The sequence below is a fragment of the Hyperolius riggenbachi genome, chromosome 9 (assembly GCF_040937935.1).
Source record: "Hyperolius riggenbachi isolate aHypRig1 chromosome 9, aHypRig1.pri, whole genome shotgun sequence".
Taxonomy (NCBI): domain Eukaryota; kingdom Metazoa; phylum Chordata; class Amphibia; order Anura; family Hyperoliidae; genus Hyperolius; species Hyperolius riggenbachi.
This window is the reverse complement of record NC_090654.1, coordinates 107,918,205-107,937,679: the sequence shown is the minus strand read 5'-3', so window position 1 is coordinate 107,937,679 and position 19,475 is coordinate 107,918,205. Positions and strand designations below refer to the sequence as shown.

At 43.8% G+C, this 19,475-nt stretch overlaps 1 protein-coding gene across 2 annotated transcripts in view; it reads right to left on the bottom strand.

Moving 5' to 3' along the window:
* Positions 1-1,852: 1,852 nt before the first annotated feature.
* LOC137532598 (acyl-coenzyme A thioesterase THEM4-like) overlaps positions 1,853-19,475 on the bottom strand; it is a 54,492-nt gene continuing 36,869 nt past the window's right edge. For both annotated transcript variants that reach the window (XM_068253284.1, XM_068253283.1), the window contains exon 7: positions 1,853-9,792. In XM_068253284.1, the coding sequence (XP_068109385.1) occupies positions 9,767-9,792 (26 nt within the window). In that variant the 3' untranslated portion in view covers positions 1,853-9,766. The remainder of the gene's footprint in view (positions 9,793-19,475) is intronic.

Here is a 19,475-nt window from a genome sequence, read left to right as displayed (position 1 = left end):
TCCGCTTCACCGGATCTGGATGGCTCTGTGCACACTGGCAAACTGATCGTGAAAACATATCGGATCACCGATCGATCGGATCGGTTTTCACTCCATTTGCCCTTAAAGTGGATCCGAGACCAAATATTGATGCTTTTAGAATTCAGCCCCTGACATATACTTTATAGGCATTCATCCCCCAAAAATATTTTATTAAATTTATTTAATACCTAATTGTCACCAAAATGAATGTATCCCCTCCCCCAACATCTCTGAACGCCGCGGCGTTCAGTCCCATCCTGCATTACCTCATGGGAACTCAGCCAGGAGAGGAGGAAACTTCTGCAGGAGGAGGAGGAGTAACCAGCCAGCCCGGCAATATGCTAATCTGCAGATCAGCGGTGACTCTGTAATGAGCGAAGCGAGCAGCAGTTCCCTGTCACAGCTCTGTATACTTCACACACAGGAGCTTCCTGTGTGCTTTCTGTGTGTAAAGTATACAACGCTGTGACAGGGCACTGCTCACTTGCCTCGCACATTACTTGGGGTCTCTGCGCTGATCGGCAGAGTTAGATGTGGACGGGCAATAAATCCATCGAGCAGGGACTGCAGGAATAAAGCCAGCAATAGAGCTAGATGCAGGCTGGCTATAGCAGACTCCTGATACTTCACGGAGTTCATGACCTCCCCAGCCCTCAGACCACGCTATAAATCATGTCCCTGGCAGGGACTCCCTGCAGAAGGAGGGAAGCAGCCAGTCATCTATGCAGAGCAAATGTAACCTCTTAGTTGCTGGATAGCTGCTGCAATGTCTCTTATTCATTTCTCCATCATAGTTTCCTTCTCTTTCCCACTTCTGTTCTATTTGCCTCTTTTTTCTTATTCCTTCTTCCCTGTCTTGATCTCTTTTCCACTGTGGGGAGTGGGGAGGGGAGGGGCGTGGAGTTTGCACAGGCTGAGGAATGGAGATGCAGATCAGTTTAGCCTGTGTGTAATGACAAGACAACATGGCCGCTCTCATTGCATCACAGGAATAAATAATCATACACAATATAAGCTGTTTGCAGATAGCTATGCTGTGTAAACTATCTAAACTTTAGATAAGATACATAGACAAGTTAGTTGCTATAGTTAGTTTTTCATCTCGGATCCGCTATTAAATACATGCCTTAAGGTCTATTGAAGCCGGCGGTAGAGGCTTCCTCTTCTTCCACTGTGACTACACAGCGCGTCATGTGACTAGTCACGTGACTTGTCATGTAGTCACATGAAGCGGAAGAAGATGGAAGCCTCTACCGCCGGCTTCAACAGACCTTAAGGTATGTATTCAAGGCCCAGTTCACCCTCGCTCACCCACCCGCCCGCCTGCTGCACCCTCCCTCAACCTCCCACCGCTCAGTTTCGCATTCCCACACCCCCCCATGCCCTGTGGATGCCCTCTGAACAGTCTGTTCCCTTACTAGTGTGAAGAAACATTCCGTTCCCCATTGCCCCCAATGCACAGTATTTTGTTACCGGTTCTGTTCCGCTAGGCAGAACGGTCTGGAAAATTAGGGCCTGCAGCATTTTTTCGGTCTGTGGAGCGGAACATATGCAACGGATCGCATGTTAACGGTTCAATAGATTAACATTGGATCCGTTTGCATGCGTTCCATACAGTATACGTTCCACTTCAGGTCCGCAAAAAAACTCTAATGTGAACCCTGCCTAAGAGATATCAGTAGAATCAAATAGGCTGTATACAATATATACATAGTAATAAACAGACCACTTTTTTTGTAAGATAATTTTTATTGCTGTTTTCAAGATATAAAACCAACAAACATAACACAAACTAAAGGTATTGCAATCCGTAGCAAAATAAATTAAATCACAGGGACATTAGTGCACATTTAAATAATTACTACAGATGTTCGATCATGAAACAAAATTCTGTCAGACAGGGTACATGAATCGTGGTATAAGACATAAAATAGTTCTAAAGTACAAGGTCTTGCACAGATATATTGATATCTATATTGATATCTAAATTGGGTATCTAAATTGAGGCTTAAACTCATATAGTCCAAACTGGCAAATTTGGCTGGTTGATTACAAGACTGAAAGGTTAATTTAAATAAAGGAAGGGCTAGGTTTACCAATGGCTTCCAATCAGATATAACAGTCGGCAAATTCCACTTAATGAGATGGGACTTCCTGGCATAAAACAGTACGATTCTGATAGGTGTTTTTTTCCTTTCAGTGAGAGAAACATCATGTAAGATGCCCAGCATACAGGTTTTAACCACTTAATATTTATGTTACAGTATACGTCCCCGGATACTCCATCATAGCTCCAGGGGCGTTGATATACAGTACACCTACATTTATATCACCAGTAAGCTCAACGGAGGGGCAGCAGCCGGCACAAAATACTTTGATGGGCCTTGTCAAAGCTAAGGGCGTGTAAGCAGAGCTGGATTATCCACCAGGCATCAGAAGCAGTTGCTTTGATCTAGTAAAAGGTCAGGGGCCCCGCGGCCTCAAAAAAGATTTATTGCCCCTGTTTATGTAACTCTTTATGGTCCTTTAAAAACAAAGGCTGCAGGAATGCTCTCTGTAACATAGATAAGACACATACAGTGTTTCTCTCCCTCCTCCTCCCTCTCCTTAGTTTAGCTGTCAGATACAGGCTGGGGGCTGGAACGACTAATGTTATCTGTGTGACCTCTGCCTACTGTCCAAACAGGAGAAGATGCTTGCTAGCAGGGAAGAACTGAAGGGTACAGGGACATTTGTAACTTTTCTTGCATGATAGCATCATCATTTAGACAAACTGCTCTGCTAAATAGCCTTTAGCTTGTAGCACACTTGTCTGTTAGTTTTCTGTGCGCGCTTTAGCACGGTGTTTCCTGAAGGCCTGTTTTTGACAGTGCGATGAGGTGGATCGGGTGCGACGCACTGCAACACCAATGCTGGTTTACAGTGTAAAACCAGCCTGAAGTGTGCACTAGTCCGCCATTAATTTACATTGGTTCTCAGTTTTCCTGGGCAAAAAACACAAACAGACAAGTGTGCTCCCACTCAAGTGTTGTGTTTGTAATGTTTACAATTCGTTCCTGTCATTGCTGAGCTAATTATCCTTAGTTTTATCTCCCGAGTTAAACATGAACGTAGCCACAGTCATGCTCAGATGTGAATCTTGTCAGTTTGACATGTTTTGGCATTACCCGGTGGCAAAAAAGATGCAATTCGCAGAGTGTGAGCAGAGAGGAGCAAAGTGTCTATTACCTCTCCAGGTTCCCGTGCCGCATATTTGATGCAGGTTCTCCTCAGTGTTTCTTAATGTCTGTTCCCCATGGCGACAGCTAGGGTTTCTTATCATGTGACCCACCTGTGAGACACTGACTGGGAGAAATGTGGATCTGGTTACCTCTACTGTGGGGGTCATCTGGCTATCCATACTGAGGGATCTGGCTACCTTTACTGTGGAAATAGTGGGCTGCCTGGGTGGGGGGACATCTGGCTACCTGTAACTGGGGGGACATCTGGCTACCTATACTGGGGGGGGGGGGCACCTGGCTAACTATACTGGTAGCGTAGCGCTCGCTATGTTACTCTGATAAGGCATGTTAACTTTGATAACATGTGATAACTTTGATAACGTGTGATATCTTGATAAGGTGTGATATATGAGTTATCACGGTTTAGTGAATTAAGCCCGTAGTGTGAAAGACCCCTTACCATTGTATTAGAAGAAAACCGTCTCAATTTACTACTAAAGTAATATTTTTGTAGAAGACAAAACTTTGCTGCACTCATTAAGTATGTATGCTAGTTTGGTATGGGCTGGCGATAGTACTACAATCAGTTATACAGTAAAACCCTCATTATCCGGAACTCAAGCATCCGGAAGTCTCAACTAACCAGCATGCCTGGGGGGAGAACAGGGGCAGTACTTTTGCAGCTGTACAGTTTGTGTGGAGTTTTCTGCAGCGGAAGCAACTTACCAATCCTCCAGTCACCGTCTTCTACACTTCTGCAGCTCCCAGCGGCATCCCTGCGCCAATATATGGGTACTGGCATGTCATGTGATCCACATCGGGTCTCATGACATGCCGGGACCTGTACATAGAGGAAAGTAAAGGGTGAACAGTCACTCTGGGATGAAAAAACACAGAGACACAGGGAGCCCAAATGGTGTGGTATGTAACAAATTATAGCAGAAGCAAAAATTATAAACAGAGGGTACTACTCACAAAGGGAGGTTGCAAAGGGGCAACTAACCACTGCAGGCAGGTGGAGATCAATAAAGCCAACTCCACTCAGGGATCCAGGATAGCCGGAGATGGTTGCACTTTTCGAGAAAAAGGGCCTTCCTAAGGCCCCCCCGCTCACTGTACATAGAGGATGCCGGAATGCCGCTGGGTGCTACAGGAATAGCAGTAGTAAAAGAATAGGAGTAAAAGACAGCACCCGGAAGACTGGTAAGTTGCTTCTGGTGCACGGGGGGAGATTAGTGCTATTTTCGGCTGGTTGATCAAGCAACTGGAAAGCACGTATCCAGCATCAGACAATCCCCCCCCCCCCCACCCTGTGCCGGTTACTAAGGATCTTATTGTATTATATTCCCAATATTGTACTATAATAGCTGGTGTCGTGCTATGATTCCCAAGCCTGGAGTGTGTACGCCAGCTCTCTGGATGTCGTGTACCACCCAGGATTGCATGGTTTGACCAATTAGATTGTACCAGTCAGATCGGAACAATCAAATTGCATGAATGGGTCAATCGGACTGAACCAATACAATTGAATCAATAAGAGTGGGCCAATCATATTGGACCAACCAAATTGCATGATTGGATCAATCAGATTGGACTAATCACATTGCACGATTGGGCCAATCCGATTAGACCAATCACATTGTATGACTGTACCAATCAGATTTAACCAATCACACTTCAACAATCACCTTGCATGATTGGACCAATTTAATTGCATAATTGTACCAATCCAATTGCAGGATTGTACCAATCATAGTGCACGATTGTGCCAATCACATTGCACAATCAAACCAATTACATTGGACCTATTGTGCAATTTAATTAGACCAATCTGATTTTGTCTGATTGGACAAATCATATATGACCAATCACTCTGCACGATTGGACAAATCAAATTGCACAATTAGTCTAAATCTAAACATCCTGGAGTACCACAGGCAAAATCAACATTTCAGGGTATGGTGCTGCCGAGACATAACGTGTGCTGGTGCGTCAAAAACGAGGAGACTGAGCACTGAACTGATAGCAAAGTGATGCATCTGTTACTATGGAGAAAGGGGGGGGGGGGAGGTGATGACACATGGCAGAGCTGCTTCCGGTGGGAGGGGAATATGCTCAGAGGTTGCTGTTTAAAGTCTATGGTTTTGTAAACGCTTTTGGGGGATACCTGTACACACAACCGAAGTCAAGTTCCATTTAAAGTGTATTTGCACCTTTTGTTATCAGAACTAGGCTCCACTAGGAGCTGTATTTTATGTATGTATTTGAATGGAACGGAACACCCAGTAGTAGTCTACAAATAAATGAGCATGATAAAAATGCTGAAGCTGTGAAATTGGCTATCAAGTGGGCTTTAGAAGAGTTGTCTTATTAGTTGTGATTACTTATGATGCTTTGACCTAATAACTGTCCATGTCCCACTGAAATGGATGGCTGATAATAAAGAGACCAACTGATGGGCAAATAGATATTCCTAACCCTCTAGGAGTGAAACTATTCAGTCCACCACCACCCAGTGTCTAGGATGGGCAATGCAGGAGCCCTCTCTCACCTTCATTCATAGGGATGAGCCAGACTCATAGGGACTCATAGGGATGAGCCAGGAGTTTTTCAACAGTGGGGTTGAAACATGGGGGAAGGGATATGTGACAGTGGCAGAAATAGATAGTCTGGGAAAGTGATTGATTGTGTATATATATTTTCCAGATTTCTCTAATCAGTACTGCCCATTTAGTGTCCATGTGAGCAAAGGGATCCCTGTTTTTCCTGAGAGTACTGCTCAGCTGGTAAATAAAAGCTCAATCAACCCACTTTTATGAACAAAAAGGAGGAGTTCCGAACAATAGCCATTGCAAAAAGTGTCCAATATTTATTGAAACAGGTTAAAAACCTGTATAGCTAACATGCTTCGGACCCACACTGGTCCTTAGTTATAGCACAAATTCACATTGTGACAAATAATACTTACATACACAATACTCCTCCCACCCAGGGCCGGCGCTACCATTAGCTCCCCCCCCAAGCCTGTCCCATCTTCGGATAGCTGAAAACTCAATTTATCTGGCCCAGCTGCTGGGTACCGCGTCCATTGGGGGAAGCAGCGGCAGGCAGGGGAATGAGGAAGGGCCCCCCAAGTGCCCCTCCTGCCTGCCCGTATGCAGAGCTATGCAAGCGGAAACGTCAGTAACTCACGTGACAGCACTGCTGGGAACTTCTGCAAGTCTTCTCGTCACACAGATCCGTGTTTCCTCTCTGCTGCCCCCTAGTGGCGCCTCTTATTACTGCACCACTAGAAAAGTCAGTGAGGAGAAAGGGAACTGTGTGATGGGGAGAAGACTTGAAAAACCTGGCGGCGCTGACAGGTGAGTTTTAAATTATTTCCGCATGCATAGCTCTGCATATGGGGGAGTTGGGGAGAGTGAGGCTACCTAAAACGCAGGACATATGGCTATCTGTACTACAAAAACTACCTAATACTGGGGGGTACAGCTGCCACATTAGATATTTGAGGGGGGAACGACCAGATCCTGGGGGGCAAACCTGGCTATCAGTACTGGGGGGGGGGGGGCTACCTAATCCTTGGAGGCACATCTGGCTATCTATACTGGGGGGAGGGGCTATCTAATCCCGGGGGACACATCTGGCTATCTATATTGTGAGGTGCTACCTTATACTGGGGGACACATCTGGCTATCTATACTGTGGGGGAACTACCTATGGCGGAATAGTGATGGAAGTAGGGATAGAAGAGGTCGGGGGGGGGGGGGATGGTGGAGGTCAGGAGGGCTCCCAAGGTACTTTTGCCCCGGGCCCCATTGGTGCTAGAACCAGCTCTGCTCCCACCTCCACTATACCCAAGTGACACACCCCAGAATAACACACTCTAACCAGTTTTTGCCTAATTTGGAAAATCACGCTGGCTATTTGCTAGGCTGCCATATGTAGTTTTAATTTGTGCTGGAAAAGAGTTGATTGGTTTAAGAGAAGTATTACGCTTGTCTTGCGTAGAAAAAAAATTCTCAAAGCATAAGTTTAGTTAATAGCCCATCCAATGGCAAGGTTGTGTTTGTTTTTTTGTTCCTATTATAAATAGTTTGTACAGCACAGCTACATTTTGGTGTTGGTGAACCACAAAGTCTGTCTCTCCTGACTTGCTTCTATCTCTGCTTGTCCCAAAAGGCAGAAACACCCACTACCGAGGGCCAAGACCCAAAATGCCTCTTGGTAAATGCTCACTTGCAGACGTTTTTGTGACAGTGTACTTAGATAACAAAACGTTTGTTTTGAGAATGTATTTGTACCTGGGGTATAATGTGTTATATGCTGGTCATCAGTAAAGAGAGACCTCCATGCATCCATCACACGCCTGGTTTTCCTCCGTTCAGCTAAGGTCCCTTTATTTCTATCTTTTCAAATGTCAAATATGGCACTAGTCAGTCTATGCAACACCCGGTCAACTTTTATACTGAAATCTACTAAGCAAATAGAATAGTTACAAGCATACTACAATATAAACAAATATTTTCAATATTCTAGTGTTATTCGGTGGTAAGATGTAGGTATATCACCACTACTGTAACAGTTACCTCATGTATTTTATTGGTAACAGGAAAAAAGGGCGCCGGCGGCTAGTGGACGAAAAGGGCGCCGCCATAGACTCTAATGCAATTATCGGCGCCTGATAAATATCGTTAACATTAGAACCTTAAAGTTTTTGAAGTATGTTATCGTTTTAGAAGCTTGGAACGTTATAGTTTTTGTCATTTGTCATATTATTTTTATGTGTAAAAGGGTGTTTCTGCAGAGGGAGTGGTTAGGGTTAGGTACCACCCAGGGGCGGTTAGGGTTAGGCAACACTGGGGGGGGGGGGGGGAGGGGGTAGGATTAGGCACCACCAGGGGGGAGGTTATAGAGGAACTCCAGCCTAAACAAACATACTACCATTAAGTTACATTAGGTATGTTAATTAAAATAGATAGGTAATATAATCTCTTACCCACACTGTTTTAAAAGAACAGGAAAATGTTTGATTTCATGATGGCAGCCATCTTTTTGGTTGAAAGGAGGTGACAGGGAGCATGAGACACAGTTCCAACTGTCCTGTGTCCTGAGCACCTCTCCCAGTTGCTAGGCAACGTGAATAATAACTTTTTTCTTTGATGGGTGGAGCTTAGCTAAAAATTCAGCTAAAAATGATGCTTTGTTAAGAAAAACAAAGTTCTGATGTTGTGAAACTGTTAAAGAAACACCAAGCCTTTTCAGTTCTGCTGAGTAGATTTTTAGTCCGGAGGTTCACTTTATTGTAAGGCACCACTGGGGGGGGAGAGTGGTTAGTTTCACCACCAGGGGAGAGTTCTGTGTGAGAGTAGGGTTGGGCTAAGCTTTATTGTTGAATTATGTTACGATTTTTAACATTAATATATTTGCATTATCAACTCCCGTCTGTTTTAAACCGGTATTTATTCTTAACCAATTTCATTAACAATGTTTATCATTATTGACATTTCATTATCCACCGGCGGAATTTCATTATCCAGCCAGGCCCTTTTATCCTTTTTTCATGCACTCATTTTATCGTAAACACACAAGCCTCCACTGATATTTTTCAAATGATTATATCTATCACCAATAGTCACAGACATATTAACAAAATATGGCAGCACGGGGGTCACAGAGAAGAAGACACAGACAGAATAACTTGTAGCTCTGTAGTGACCACCAATATTTCTTAATGTATGTAGGAAATAAACCAAACAATGGCGGAGTACATTAAAATGAAGGACACATTTGCAGTCAGTTCCTTCTACCTTTATTGGTGGTAGTAGTTTGTTTTGACCAGGCTAAGAAATGCATCATGTTGCTGCACAGAAACAGAATGGTAACCTATTATTATTATTTAGTATTTATATAGCGCCGACATCTTACGCAGCGCTGTACAGTATATATATTGTCTTGTCACTAACTGTCCCTCAAAGGAGCTCACCATTTAATTCCTACCATTGTCATATGTCTATATTATGTAGTGTAAGTACTGTAGTCTAGGGCCAATTTAGGGGGGAGCCAATTAACTTATCTGTATGTTTTTGGGATGTGGGAGGAAACCGGAGCGCCCGGAGGAACCTATACACTGTCATGAGTGTTTACTGTAGAAAGAATCAGTTAAAGGTTCATGGTTCATACAATTTTATTCACATATAGTTACCTACAAAAGACCATTTATGATCAAGATTTCCATAATACACCAATGCTAGAATTCTGCAATGCTATGTAAGAAAACCAAAAATATCTCTCTCTATATATTATGGATATAAATATGGTTACACATACAGTATATGGTTAGAATACAGTTTGCAGTTTTTGTATCTTTATGAAGTGGAAGGCATACATCTTCATTCTCTCTCATTCCTTTTCTCATTGATTTTCTCTGGAACTGTTAAACTCGCAGATGGCTGATCATTATTTCCATGTAAACGGAGACCAGAATACCGGTAAACAATTTCTGCAGATGTCTCACTGGGTCCTTGTTAATGGTTTGGCTTAATGAACAGAGCTGAAAAGTAAAGGCACCTGTTAAAAACACAGTTCTATACATTAAAAACAAATAGATAAAATATAGCGCCAAAGCTGACTGTACACTTATAGATTTCCATCCAATGTTCCAAAATGATAGATTCCTTTCTGAAAAGGATCAATTCAGAAGGAATCGATTCCTACCACACACTGCACATCAATTTCCAATAGATTCCAGCAGGGAACCCATTGAAAATTGATACAACTGCAGACTTGCACTGTTTGATGCAGCACAAAGCTATAAGTCCTCAATCTCCCAATGCTCTTGCGCCCCCGGTACTTTTAAATTTTCCGTCCTGTATGCTAGAATTTAAGTATTATATGCTTGAATTCGTAGGCCTCAGTTACTTTAACTGAGTTAGTTAAAAGACTTGATGTGCAGAATCGCCCTTTAAGGAGAATTTCTTTTAGAGATAAATAAAGACAGTTCTGATTTTCAGTAAAACATTGTACTTGAACTCCCAAGGCTGTATCAGAGATATCCAGTGCAGAGGCCAGACCAGCTGGCGATGAACAAACTAAACATGAGCTATTGTTATGAAAATATTCTCACAAGTACATTAAACAATGGCCTCCTCAAAACAGGGTGACAGGTCCCTGGAACATGGAATTTTCCAGGCCATGCGCAGTAAAGACTGTGCTTGTCATGATATCATGGGGTCTTATCAGCCAATAGAAGCCGATGAGTTAGTGATCCGTCCCTGCTCAGATGATGTCACATTTAGTATAAAGACAAAAAAAGACAACAGTACCTGGCACCAAATGTAGCAGGGCAGACACACCAGGGCTGGGACCAAGATGCAGAGCGTGCTCATCCAAGAAACTTTGCCATCCAATCAAATTGAAGAAAAAAGCGGGGCACCACTCCTTTTAAAAGTCCCTTTATTCCGGTGGGGGAGACAGCAGGTACATGCAGTGGGGGTATCAAGTGCCTGACAGCTGTTTCGCTGGTTTAAACCAGCTTCTTCAGAGGCAGTATGCACACAAGACACCATAAAAACGCTTCTTAAATATTGTAATGGAGGCCAGAAACACCCTCCCACCTCTCCGAGAAACAAGTACTCTGATTGGGTGCTGGGCGACACAAACCACCTCCTTACCTCTAAACCTGACAGACACCTGCGCTCAGCCAACCGCTGACATCGCCGCATTCTGTCTAGAGGAAGCTACGTCATCGGGGTAAGGTCGCCCAATCAGCTGGGAGTAGGGCGGGGGTTGTGGCTTCCCCCATTACGGCAAGAGAACGAGCAGCGTCAGCCAGCGTGGAGCGCATACCATACGGACTTCCGTATGAGGGGGCGGAAACCTACCTAACTGAGTGTCTGGGACGGCTCTAGCCAATGGCGAGCGGCGAGTCTCCCCGCACACACAGTCCCAGCACTCTTACTGGTCATCGGTTAAGCACTCCTCAAGCATGGATACGCCCACTGCAGCTTGTAAACACTGAACGTTCTCCAGCAAGTTGCATAGAAAAGTGATTAAAAACACATAAGAATTAAAACTTAAAAATAGCTTCTTCTGTAAATATACACCACATACTAAGCGTAAACTTCACAGTCACCAACATATCTAAAGAGAAGTATCTGAAATATAGTAGCAAGGGTGCATGGGTCATATCAGGATACAGTAGGGGCTAATACGGAGTCAGAAAACAATGCAGCTCATTCCTATCATTTAAGCCCAAAGGGCCACATGCCTTAGTTAATGAAATGATCCTGGCCTCTTGCTGTAATAGCAATAACTCTCGATTACCTCCTCGTCGGGGTGGCGGAACTGTTAGAATGCCTGCAAACTGTAAACAACTAGTATTACCATTATGTTTTTCTCTCACATGTTTAATTAGTCTGCCCGCCCCTACCCCTGTCCTGACAGAATTTACGTGCTCCTGAAAGCGGGTACATAACTCACGGGTGGTTTGCCCTATGTAGAAAGAGCCACATCTGCAAACAATACAATATACCGAATATTTAGATCTGCAATGCAGAAAATCTTTTATAGTGAGTATGGTACCTCCCAATTGTATGCTCCGCCCATTTTTAAACTGGTGGCAATGGTTACAGTTACCACATCTGTGGTTTCCATTAGGGATGCATCTCTGTAACCAATTTGAAGAGCTCGTCCTTCTGTATTCACTTTTTGGTGACAGTATCTCCGACGGTTTTTGCTCGTCGGAATGAAATCAGGGGTTTGGTTTGGGCGTAAGACCCCAATAGAGGATCATCTTGTAAGATATGCCAGTGTCTTAAAATAGTAGATTTAATCTGACTTGCCATAGGGGTATAATCAAATACACATGTGAGGGGTTGATGAGTGTCTCGCTCTCTCTGGGTACGTTTCTGGGGCTTACGTTGTAACAGATTAGTTCTCTCAAGGTTATCAGCACGACGAAAGGCTCTATTGAGCTCAATCATGCTATACCCCCTATTGGCCAAGCGTATCGTCAATTCACGACTTTGTTGGAGGAAATCCTCCCTTCTGGAGATATTCCTTTTTAGTCTGACATATTGGCCATATGGGATAGCCTTGATTGTATGCGACGGATGGTAACTGGTGTTTGACAATAATGCATTGGTTGCAGTGGGTTTTCTATGGCCTTTAGATAGAATCTGACCACCATCAATAAAAAGTTCCAAATCTAGAAATTGTAATCTATCACCTCCTAACACCCCCGTGAATTGCATGTTGAATTCATTATCATTAAGGAAGGATAGAAACTGGTTAAACTCGATATCATTGCCATTCCATATAAACAAGACGTCGTCCACATAGAGGTACCAGCGTCCTATTAGCGGCCCAAAGGGGTTGGCATCATTCAGAATGACCTTGCTCTCCCATCCCCACAAAAAGAGGTTCGAAAATGTAGGAGCCACCGGTGTTCCCATGGCAACCCCTGAGTTCTGTTGGTACCAGGTATCATTGAACAAAAAGGCATTGTGTGAAATGACAAAAAACAAACATTCACAAATGAAAGTGACCCATGCTGGGTCCTTGCCTTTTTCTTGCAAAAATTCACCAATGATCCTGGTACCCAGACGCTGGGGTATGCGTGTGTAGAGGTTAACAACATCAATGGAAGCCAGCCTGGCATGCTCCCCAAGATTCACGTCCCCCAGCCTGTTCAGGACGTCTAAGGTGTCAGCCAGGTGGGTGGTGACATGCTGCAGAAAGGGTCGGAGCTTGAAATCCAAAAACTTGGATAAGGGTTCGGTGAGTGACCCCCTAGCTGACACAATCGGACGGCCCGGAGGACAGGTCGGGTCCTTGTGAACCTTGGGGAGAAAATACCATACCGGCTTCCTGGGGAATTCGGGTAACAGACCCTCCCCCGTTTTCTTGCTAAGGAAACCTCCCTCCACACCCCTCCTAAGTAACGATTGTAGGGCTAGACTAAACTGGTAAGTTGGATCTTTCCTAAGTTTGGCATAAAAGCCATCTGGGCCTTCCAGCTGTCTTAATGCTTCCTGTACATAATAATCAGCTGTCATAATAACGAGGTTTCCCCCTTTATCCGCTTTCTTCAAAACAATTTGTTCATTATTCTTTAGCCAGTCCAATGCCTCCTTCTCCACTTCAGTAATATTTGGGAGGTCCTTAGGATATACTAGTGCCTGTATATCTGCCAGGACATGGTGGTTGAAAATGTCCACCGCTGAGCCTGGCGTGGTGCCAAAGTCCCTTACTGATTTACATGGACGGAAATCCTCGTTTGTTGTCACAAGTTCCATCTCTTGGCTTAAACCTGTCTCACTCTCCTCCAACAAAGACTGTAAATCCAATAGAGCTTTCATATCAGTGGTGGTGTTCAACAAGGGTGCTATATATCCCAGATTGCTGATGGTGGTGAATTTGTTAACTCTTCTCTCCACTGGAACCTGAATAGGGTCTTTTAACCGCCATGTCATGATATTTAGTTTGCGTATAGTCTTATACCAGTCCACCTCAAATTTGAAAAAGTCAAACTTGGCTGTGAGAGAGAAATTGAGGCCCTTTTTCAAGACAGTCATGCACCCCTCAGGTAGTTCTACCTCGGCCAAATTAAGGATCTGTAATTCATTTGCAGTGCTTAGGGAGAACTGACTATCTATCTCCTCCTTCGATAGCCCCTCCCATATGTCCCCCTTCCCCATGAGACCCTCCTTGTTCTCACTCGTTTGGAGGCCGGTTCGTCGCCGTCCTCCCCTCCGGATTCTGTGTCTAAAGGGACCTCGGCACATTGTTGTTTTTTAATAATTGGTTTAGGACTGGGTTTTGTTTTCGGCTTTCTCTTAGGACTACCCTCGTCTGGACTTGAATTGGACCCTGAATCAGTGGTCCAGTAGTCTTTAGGTTCTTTATTGGGATTTCTCCTCTTACTTCTTGTACGTCTTACAGGTTGTCCCCAATCGAAAACTTTACCCTCTTTAAAGTCCTGTTGGTCCCTTCTAAATTTACGTAATTTACGTTCTTTGATCTCGTCCTGTATTGGGGTTAGGCGATGTTCGATTTTATCCTCCAACTTTTTTAACTGGGCCTCAGAAGATAATTTAAGATACTCCTCCTTTTTAGCTGTGAGATCTTTCACTGTGGTGTGATATTCACGCTCAGTGCGTTTCAGGACGATAGCCTGGAGACGTAGAGAGTGGCCTATATGTTCCTCTTCCCACTCTTCAATAAAGTCCTTGTCGGATCTATACTCACTGGCTTCTCTAAAATTCCTGAAACCACGTGAAGCTATTTTTTCATCATCATACCTCTTTAGAGAAGCTACTGTCCAGAAAAGTTTGGTTTCCTTCTCTGACAGTCGGTTGATGTCTTGTTGAAGTACTTTTACCCCCACTGCTTTACTGGCTTCAGTACCACTTGCTGGATCGGTAAAAAAAGTCATCCAATCTGACCTTCCTGCTCTGAACCGTATGATGCTGGGACCAGCTTCCGCTTCAGATTCCCTATTAATTTCAGGGTTTACAGCCTCTGGTTCTTGCATTTGTGCACAGTCCATAAACATCAATTGGTATAAAGACAAAAAAAGACAACAGTACCTGGCACCAAATGTAGCAGGGCAGACACACCAGGGCTGGGACCAAGATGCAGAGCGTGCTCATCCAAGAAACTTTGCCATCCAATCAAATTGAAGAAAAAAGCGGGGCACCACTCCTTTTAAAAGTCCCTTTATTCCGGTGGGGGAGACAGCAGGTACATGCAGTGGGGGTATCAAGTGCCTGACAGCTGTTTCGCTGGTTTAAACCAGCTTCTTCAGAGGCAGTATGTACACAAGACACCATAAAAACGCTTCTTAAATATTGTAATGGAGGCCAGAAACACCCTCCCACCTCTCCAAAAACAAGTACTCTGATTGGGTGCTGGGCGACACAAACCACCTCCTTACCTCTAAACCTGACAGACACCTGCGCTCAGCCAACCGCTGACATCGCCGCATTCTGTCTAGAGGAAGCTACATCATCGGGGTAAGGTCACCCAATCAGCTGGGAGTAGGGCGGGGGTTGTGGCTTCCCCCATTACGGCAAGAGAACGAGCAGCGTCAGCCAGCGTGGAGCGCATACCATACGGACTTCCGTATGAGGGGGCGGAAACCTACCTAACTGAGTGTCTGGGACGGCTCTAGCCAATGGCGAGCGGCGAGTCTCCCCGCACACACAGTCCCAGCACTCTTACTGGTCATCGGTTAAGCACTCCTCAAGCATGGATACGCCCACTGCAGCTTGTAAACACTGAACGTTCTCCAGCAAGTTGCATAGAAAAGTGATTAAAAACACATAAGAATTAAAACTTAAAAATAGCTTCTTCTGTAAATATTCACCACATACTAAGCGTAAACTTCACAGTCACCAACATATCTAAAGAGAAGTATCTGAAATATAGTAGCAAGGGTGCATGGGTCATATCAGGATACAGTAGGGGCTAATACGGAGTCAGAAAACAATGCAGCTCATTCCTATCATTTAAGCCCAAAGGGCCACATGCCTTAGTTAATGAAATGATCCTGGCCTCTTGCTGTAATAGCAATAACTCTCGATTACCTCCTCGTCGGGGTGGCGGAACTGTTAGAATGCCTGCAAACTGTAAACAACTAGTATTACCACGTAAATTCTGTCAGGACAGGGGTAGGGGCGGGCAGACTAATTAAACATGTGAGAGAAAAACATAATGGTAATACTAGTTGTTTACAGTTTGCAGGCATTCTAACAGTTCCGCCACCCCGACGAGGAGGTAATCGAGAGTTATTGCTATTACAGCAAGAGGCCAGGATCATTTCATTAACTAAGGCATGTGGCCCTTTGGGCTTAAATGATAGGAATGAGCTGCATTGTTTTCTGACTCCGTATTAGCCCCTACTGTATCCTGATATGACCCATGCACCCTTGCTACTATATTTCAGATACTTCTCTTTAGATATGTTGGTGACTGTGAAGTTTACGCTTAGTATGTGGTGTATATTTACAGAAGAAGCTATTTTTAAGTTTTAATTCTTATGTGTTTTTAATCACTTTTCTATGCAACTTGCTGGAGAACGTTCAGTGTTTACAAGCTGCAGTGGGCGTATCCATGCTTGAGGAGTGCTTAACCGATGACCAGTAAGAGTGCTGGGACTGTGTGTGCGGGGAGACTCGCCGCTCGCCATTGGCTAGAGCCGTCCCAGACACTCAGTTAGGTAGGTTTCCGCCCCCTCATACGGAAGTCCGTATGGTATGCGCTCCACGCTGGCTGACGCTGCTCGTTCTCTTGCCGTAATGGGGGAAGCCACAACCCCCGCCCTACTCCCAGCTGATTGGGCGACCTTACCCCGATGACGTAGCTTCCTCTAGACAGAATGCGGCGATGTCAGCGGTTGGCTGAGCGCAGGTGTCTGTCAGGTTTAGAGGTAAGGAGGTGGTTTGTGTCGCCCAGCACCCAATCAGAGTACTTGTTTCTCGGAGAGGTGGGAGGGTGTTTCTGGCCTCCATTACAATATTTAAGAAGCGTTTTTATGGTGTCTTGTGTACATACTGCCTCTGAAGAAGCTGGTTTAAACCAGCGAAACAGCTGTCAGGCACTTGATACCCCCACTGCATGTACCTGCTGTCTCCCCCACCGGAATAAAGGGACTTTTAAAAGGAGTGGTGCCCCGCTTTTTTCTTCAATTTGATTGTATGTCACATTTAACTCTTTAGCGTTTAGTACAAGAAGAGCTAACGAGCTCCTGGGGGGGCTACGGCTGCTTCTTCTGACTTCTGGCTGATGATTTCCACTTTCTACTCTTTTTGTAATGTCTTGTCATCTTATCTAACTGTATGCTGTATATAGGCCTAAGTGCAACGTAGTATAGATGTAACATAAGAGAAAGCCTGGTTGCCATTCAAAAGGAATGGACCTAGAGCCTGTAACGCAAAGATGACTTACTACAGACCAATTGCTTCGCTGAGGCGTAACGAACATGTAGAGATAAGCATCTGTATATCTGTTTACTGAATAAACTCCTGAAACTTTGACAACGTCTAAGAAGTTCTATCTCCAGGGCCGGCGCTACCATTAAGGCAGAGGAGGCAGCTGCCCCAGGGCCCCAGAGCTTGTAGGGGCCCCCAGTGGCTACAAGAGGAAAAAAAAAATTTCAAATCGGCCTTATAGTTCCTGAGAAAATCGATTTTAAAGTTTCAAAGGAAAAAAAAAACATTCAAAAACCTGCCGACTTTAATGGTTAATAACAAATCCACCTTAAATGCTAGAAACCCTAAATTTGCAGGATATGTTAAGGAGATCATTAGGAATAAGAGGAAAAAACAATTTTTCAAAAAGACGTTATAGTTTTTGAGAAAATCGATTTTAAAGTTTAGAAGGAAAGAAGTATAGTTTTAAATGCGGTAAATTTCACTTTTAGTAGCAAACCTAACGGTAGTGTAATTTTACATGTATAAAAAGAAAGAGCAATACATTTCCTGACGGGGTTTCCAGGGGGTCCATACGCAGCCGCAATGCTTTGGACAGGGATCGCTATACAGCCGCAATATGGCTGTATGAAGATCCCTGGCATTTTTTCCTATTTTCCCAATTTTTTTTTATGTTTAGAGTGTGGGAATTTTTTTTTTTTTTTTAATTATGTGGGGTCCCCCCTCCTGAAACTTTTTAACCCCTTGTCCCCCATGCAGGCTGGGATAGCCAGAATGTGGAGCTCTGACCGATTGGGACTTCACACCCTGACTATACCAGCTGCAAAAAAGGTCCCCTAATGCCGATTTTTGTTCCGGGGTATATGTTGGGGGGGCCCCCCAGGTTTATTTTGCCCTGGGGCCCCATTGTTGCTTAAACCGGCCCTGTCTATCTCCTATGCTGTTGCTGTGATGAGAGTCGAGTTATCACACTTCCTGTGATATGGTGCCGAACTAAGGTGTAGTGTTGTTGCCCATAGCAACCAACAAAGATTTATTACACTGTCCAATCTATACTTTCGGTAGATTTTTAGTTAAAGTCGATCAAAAATCCATCGATCTGACATTTTGGAAAATCGATTCCCAGCATATGAATTGAATCTGCAAGGAATCGAATGAGAAGATCGATGAGTGTATGGCCACCTTAACACAGTTAACTATCAGCACATTTACTTATTTATTTACACCACAAAATAATACCATAGAAAAGACAATTGAGTACAAAGTCTAACCTCGTTAAACACACCATGGTATAGGCTAATAACAGAAATAATGCAAGTAATAATATAATACTAGACAAACAGCCAAACATTGGGATAAAAAAAGTTGGATAGACATGCATAAAAGTGAGTCCCAATTTAACCTACCGGTATATTTTAGCAGTATACAGTGTAGAACAAGCGTACCTAGCATCAGAAACACTTCCTATATTTATACATTGCTGAAAACTGAATTTAGCCCTGCCCTCTCTGTGATGTTTAGCCTACGTTGATTAGCTATGTGGAATTCCTTCCCCCCTCCCCCCCCCCAGCACTCTGGGAGATAAGGTATATTTTGTACCGGTTTTGTAACTCTCAAAAACTAACAGTTTGCAGAGCTGTACCTGCCAGTTCTAAACCACTTGTGATAAACTTCAGAAAGTCAATCAGGGTGAGTAAAGATTTTACAATCAACAAACACGGCCTAAATCATTTATAAATTAAAATTGTAAAAATGTTTTACAATTTTACTACGTTATTTTCCCTACACGTCCTTTTTAAATTCTGCCTTTATGCACAGGCTCTTTAGCATTCCTCCAAACACATATATTCCAATGCTTCTGGGTCATGTCAGACAACTGCAGCAGATTACAGGTGGTCTAATACTTCAAAAGGCAGATGCGCTCGTCCCTACTAATAATAACAATGACACAGATATACGTTACATTTGCAAACTGGGGCGCTCTATGAAGAAGGGGATCCTTTTTCTGTAGATTACAGTTGGTGTTGGAGGAAAACTGTGACTGTGCATAATAACTCCCAGAGTATAACGGGTACATGAGATCACAAACCACTGAAAATAATTGGTGAAATTTGCCTTCTTAAAACAGAATGAAATTTGCAATAATTCAGATTACAAGTGAACATTTGTGGTTACCCACAATGCACCGCTACTGAATATGCAAATTATCCCTTTTCGCCCCTGTAAGCAAGGCAAGCATCCAGAACCGCTGGTGTATAGCAAGCCTATATTCTTAAATATTACACTGTGTAATATTTAAAGC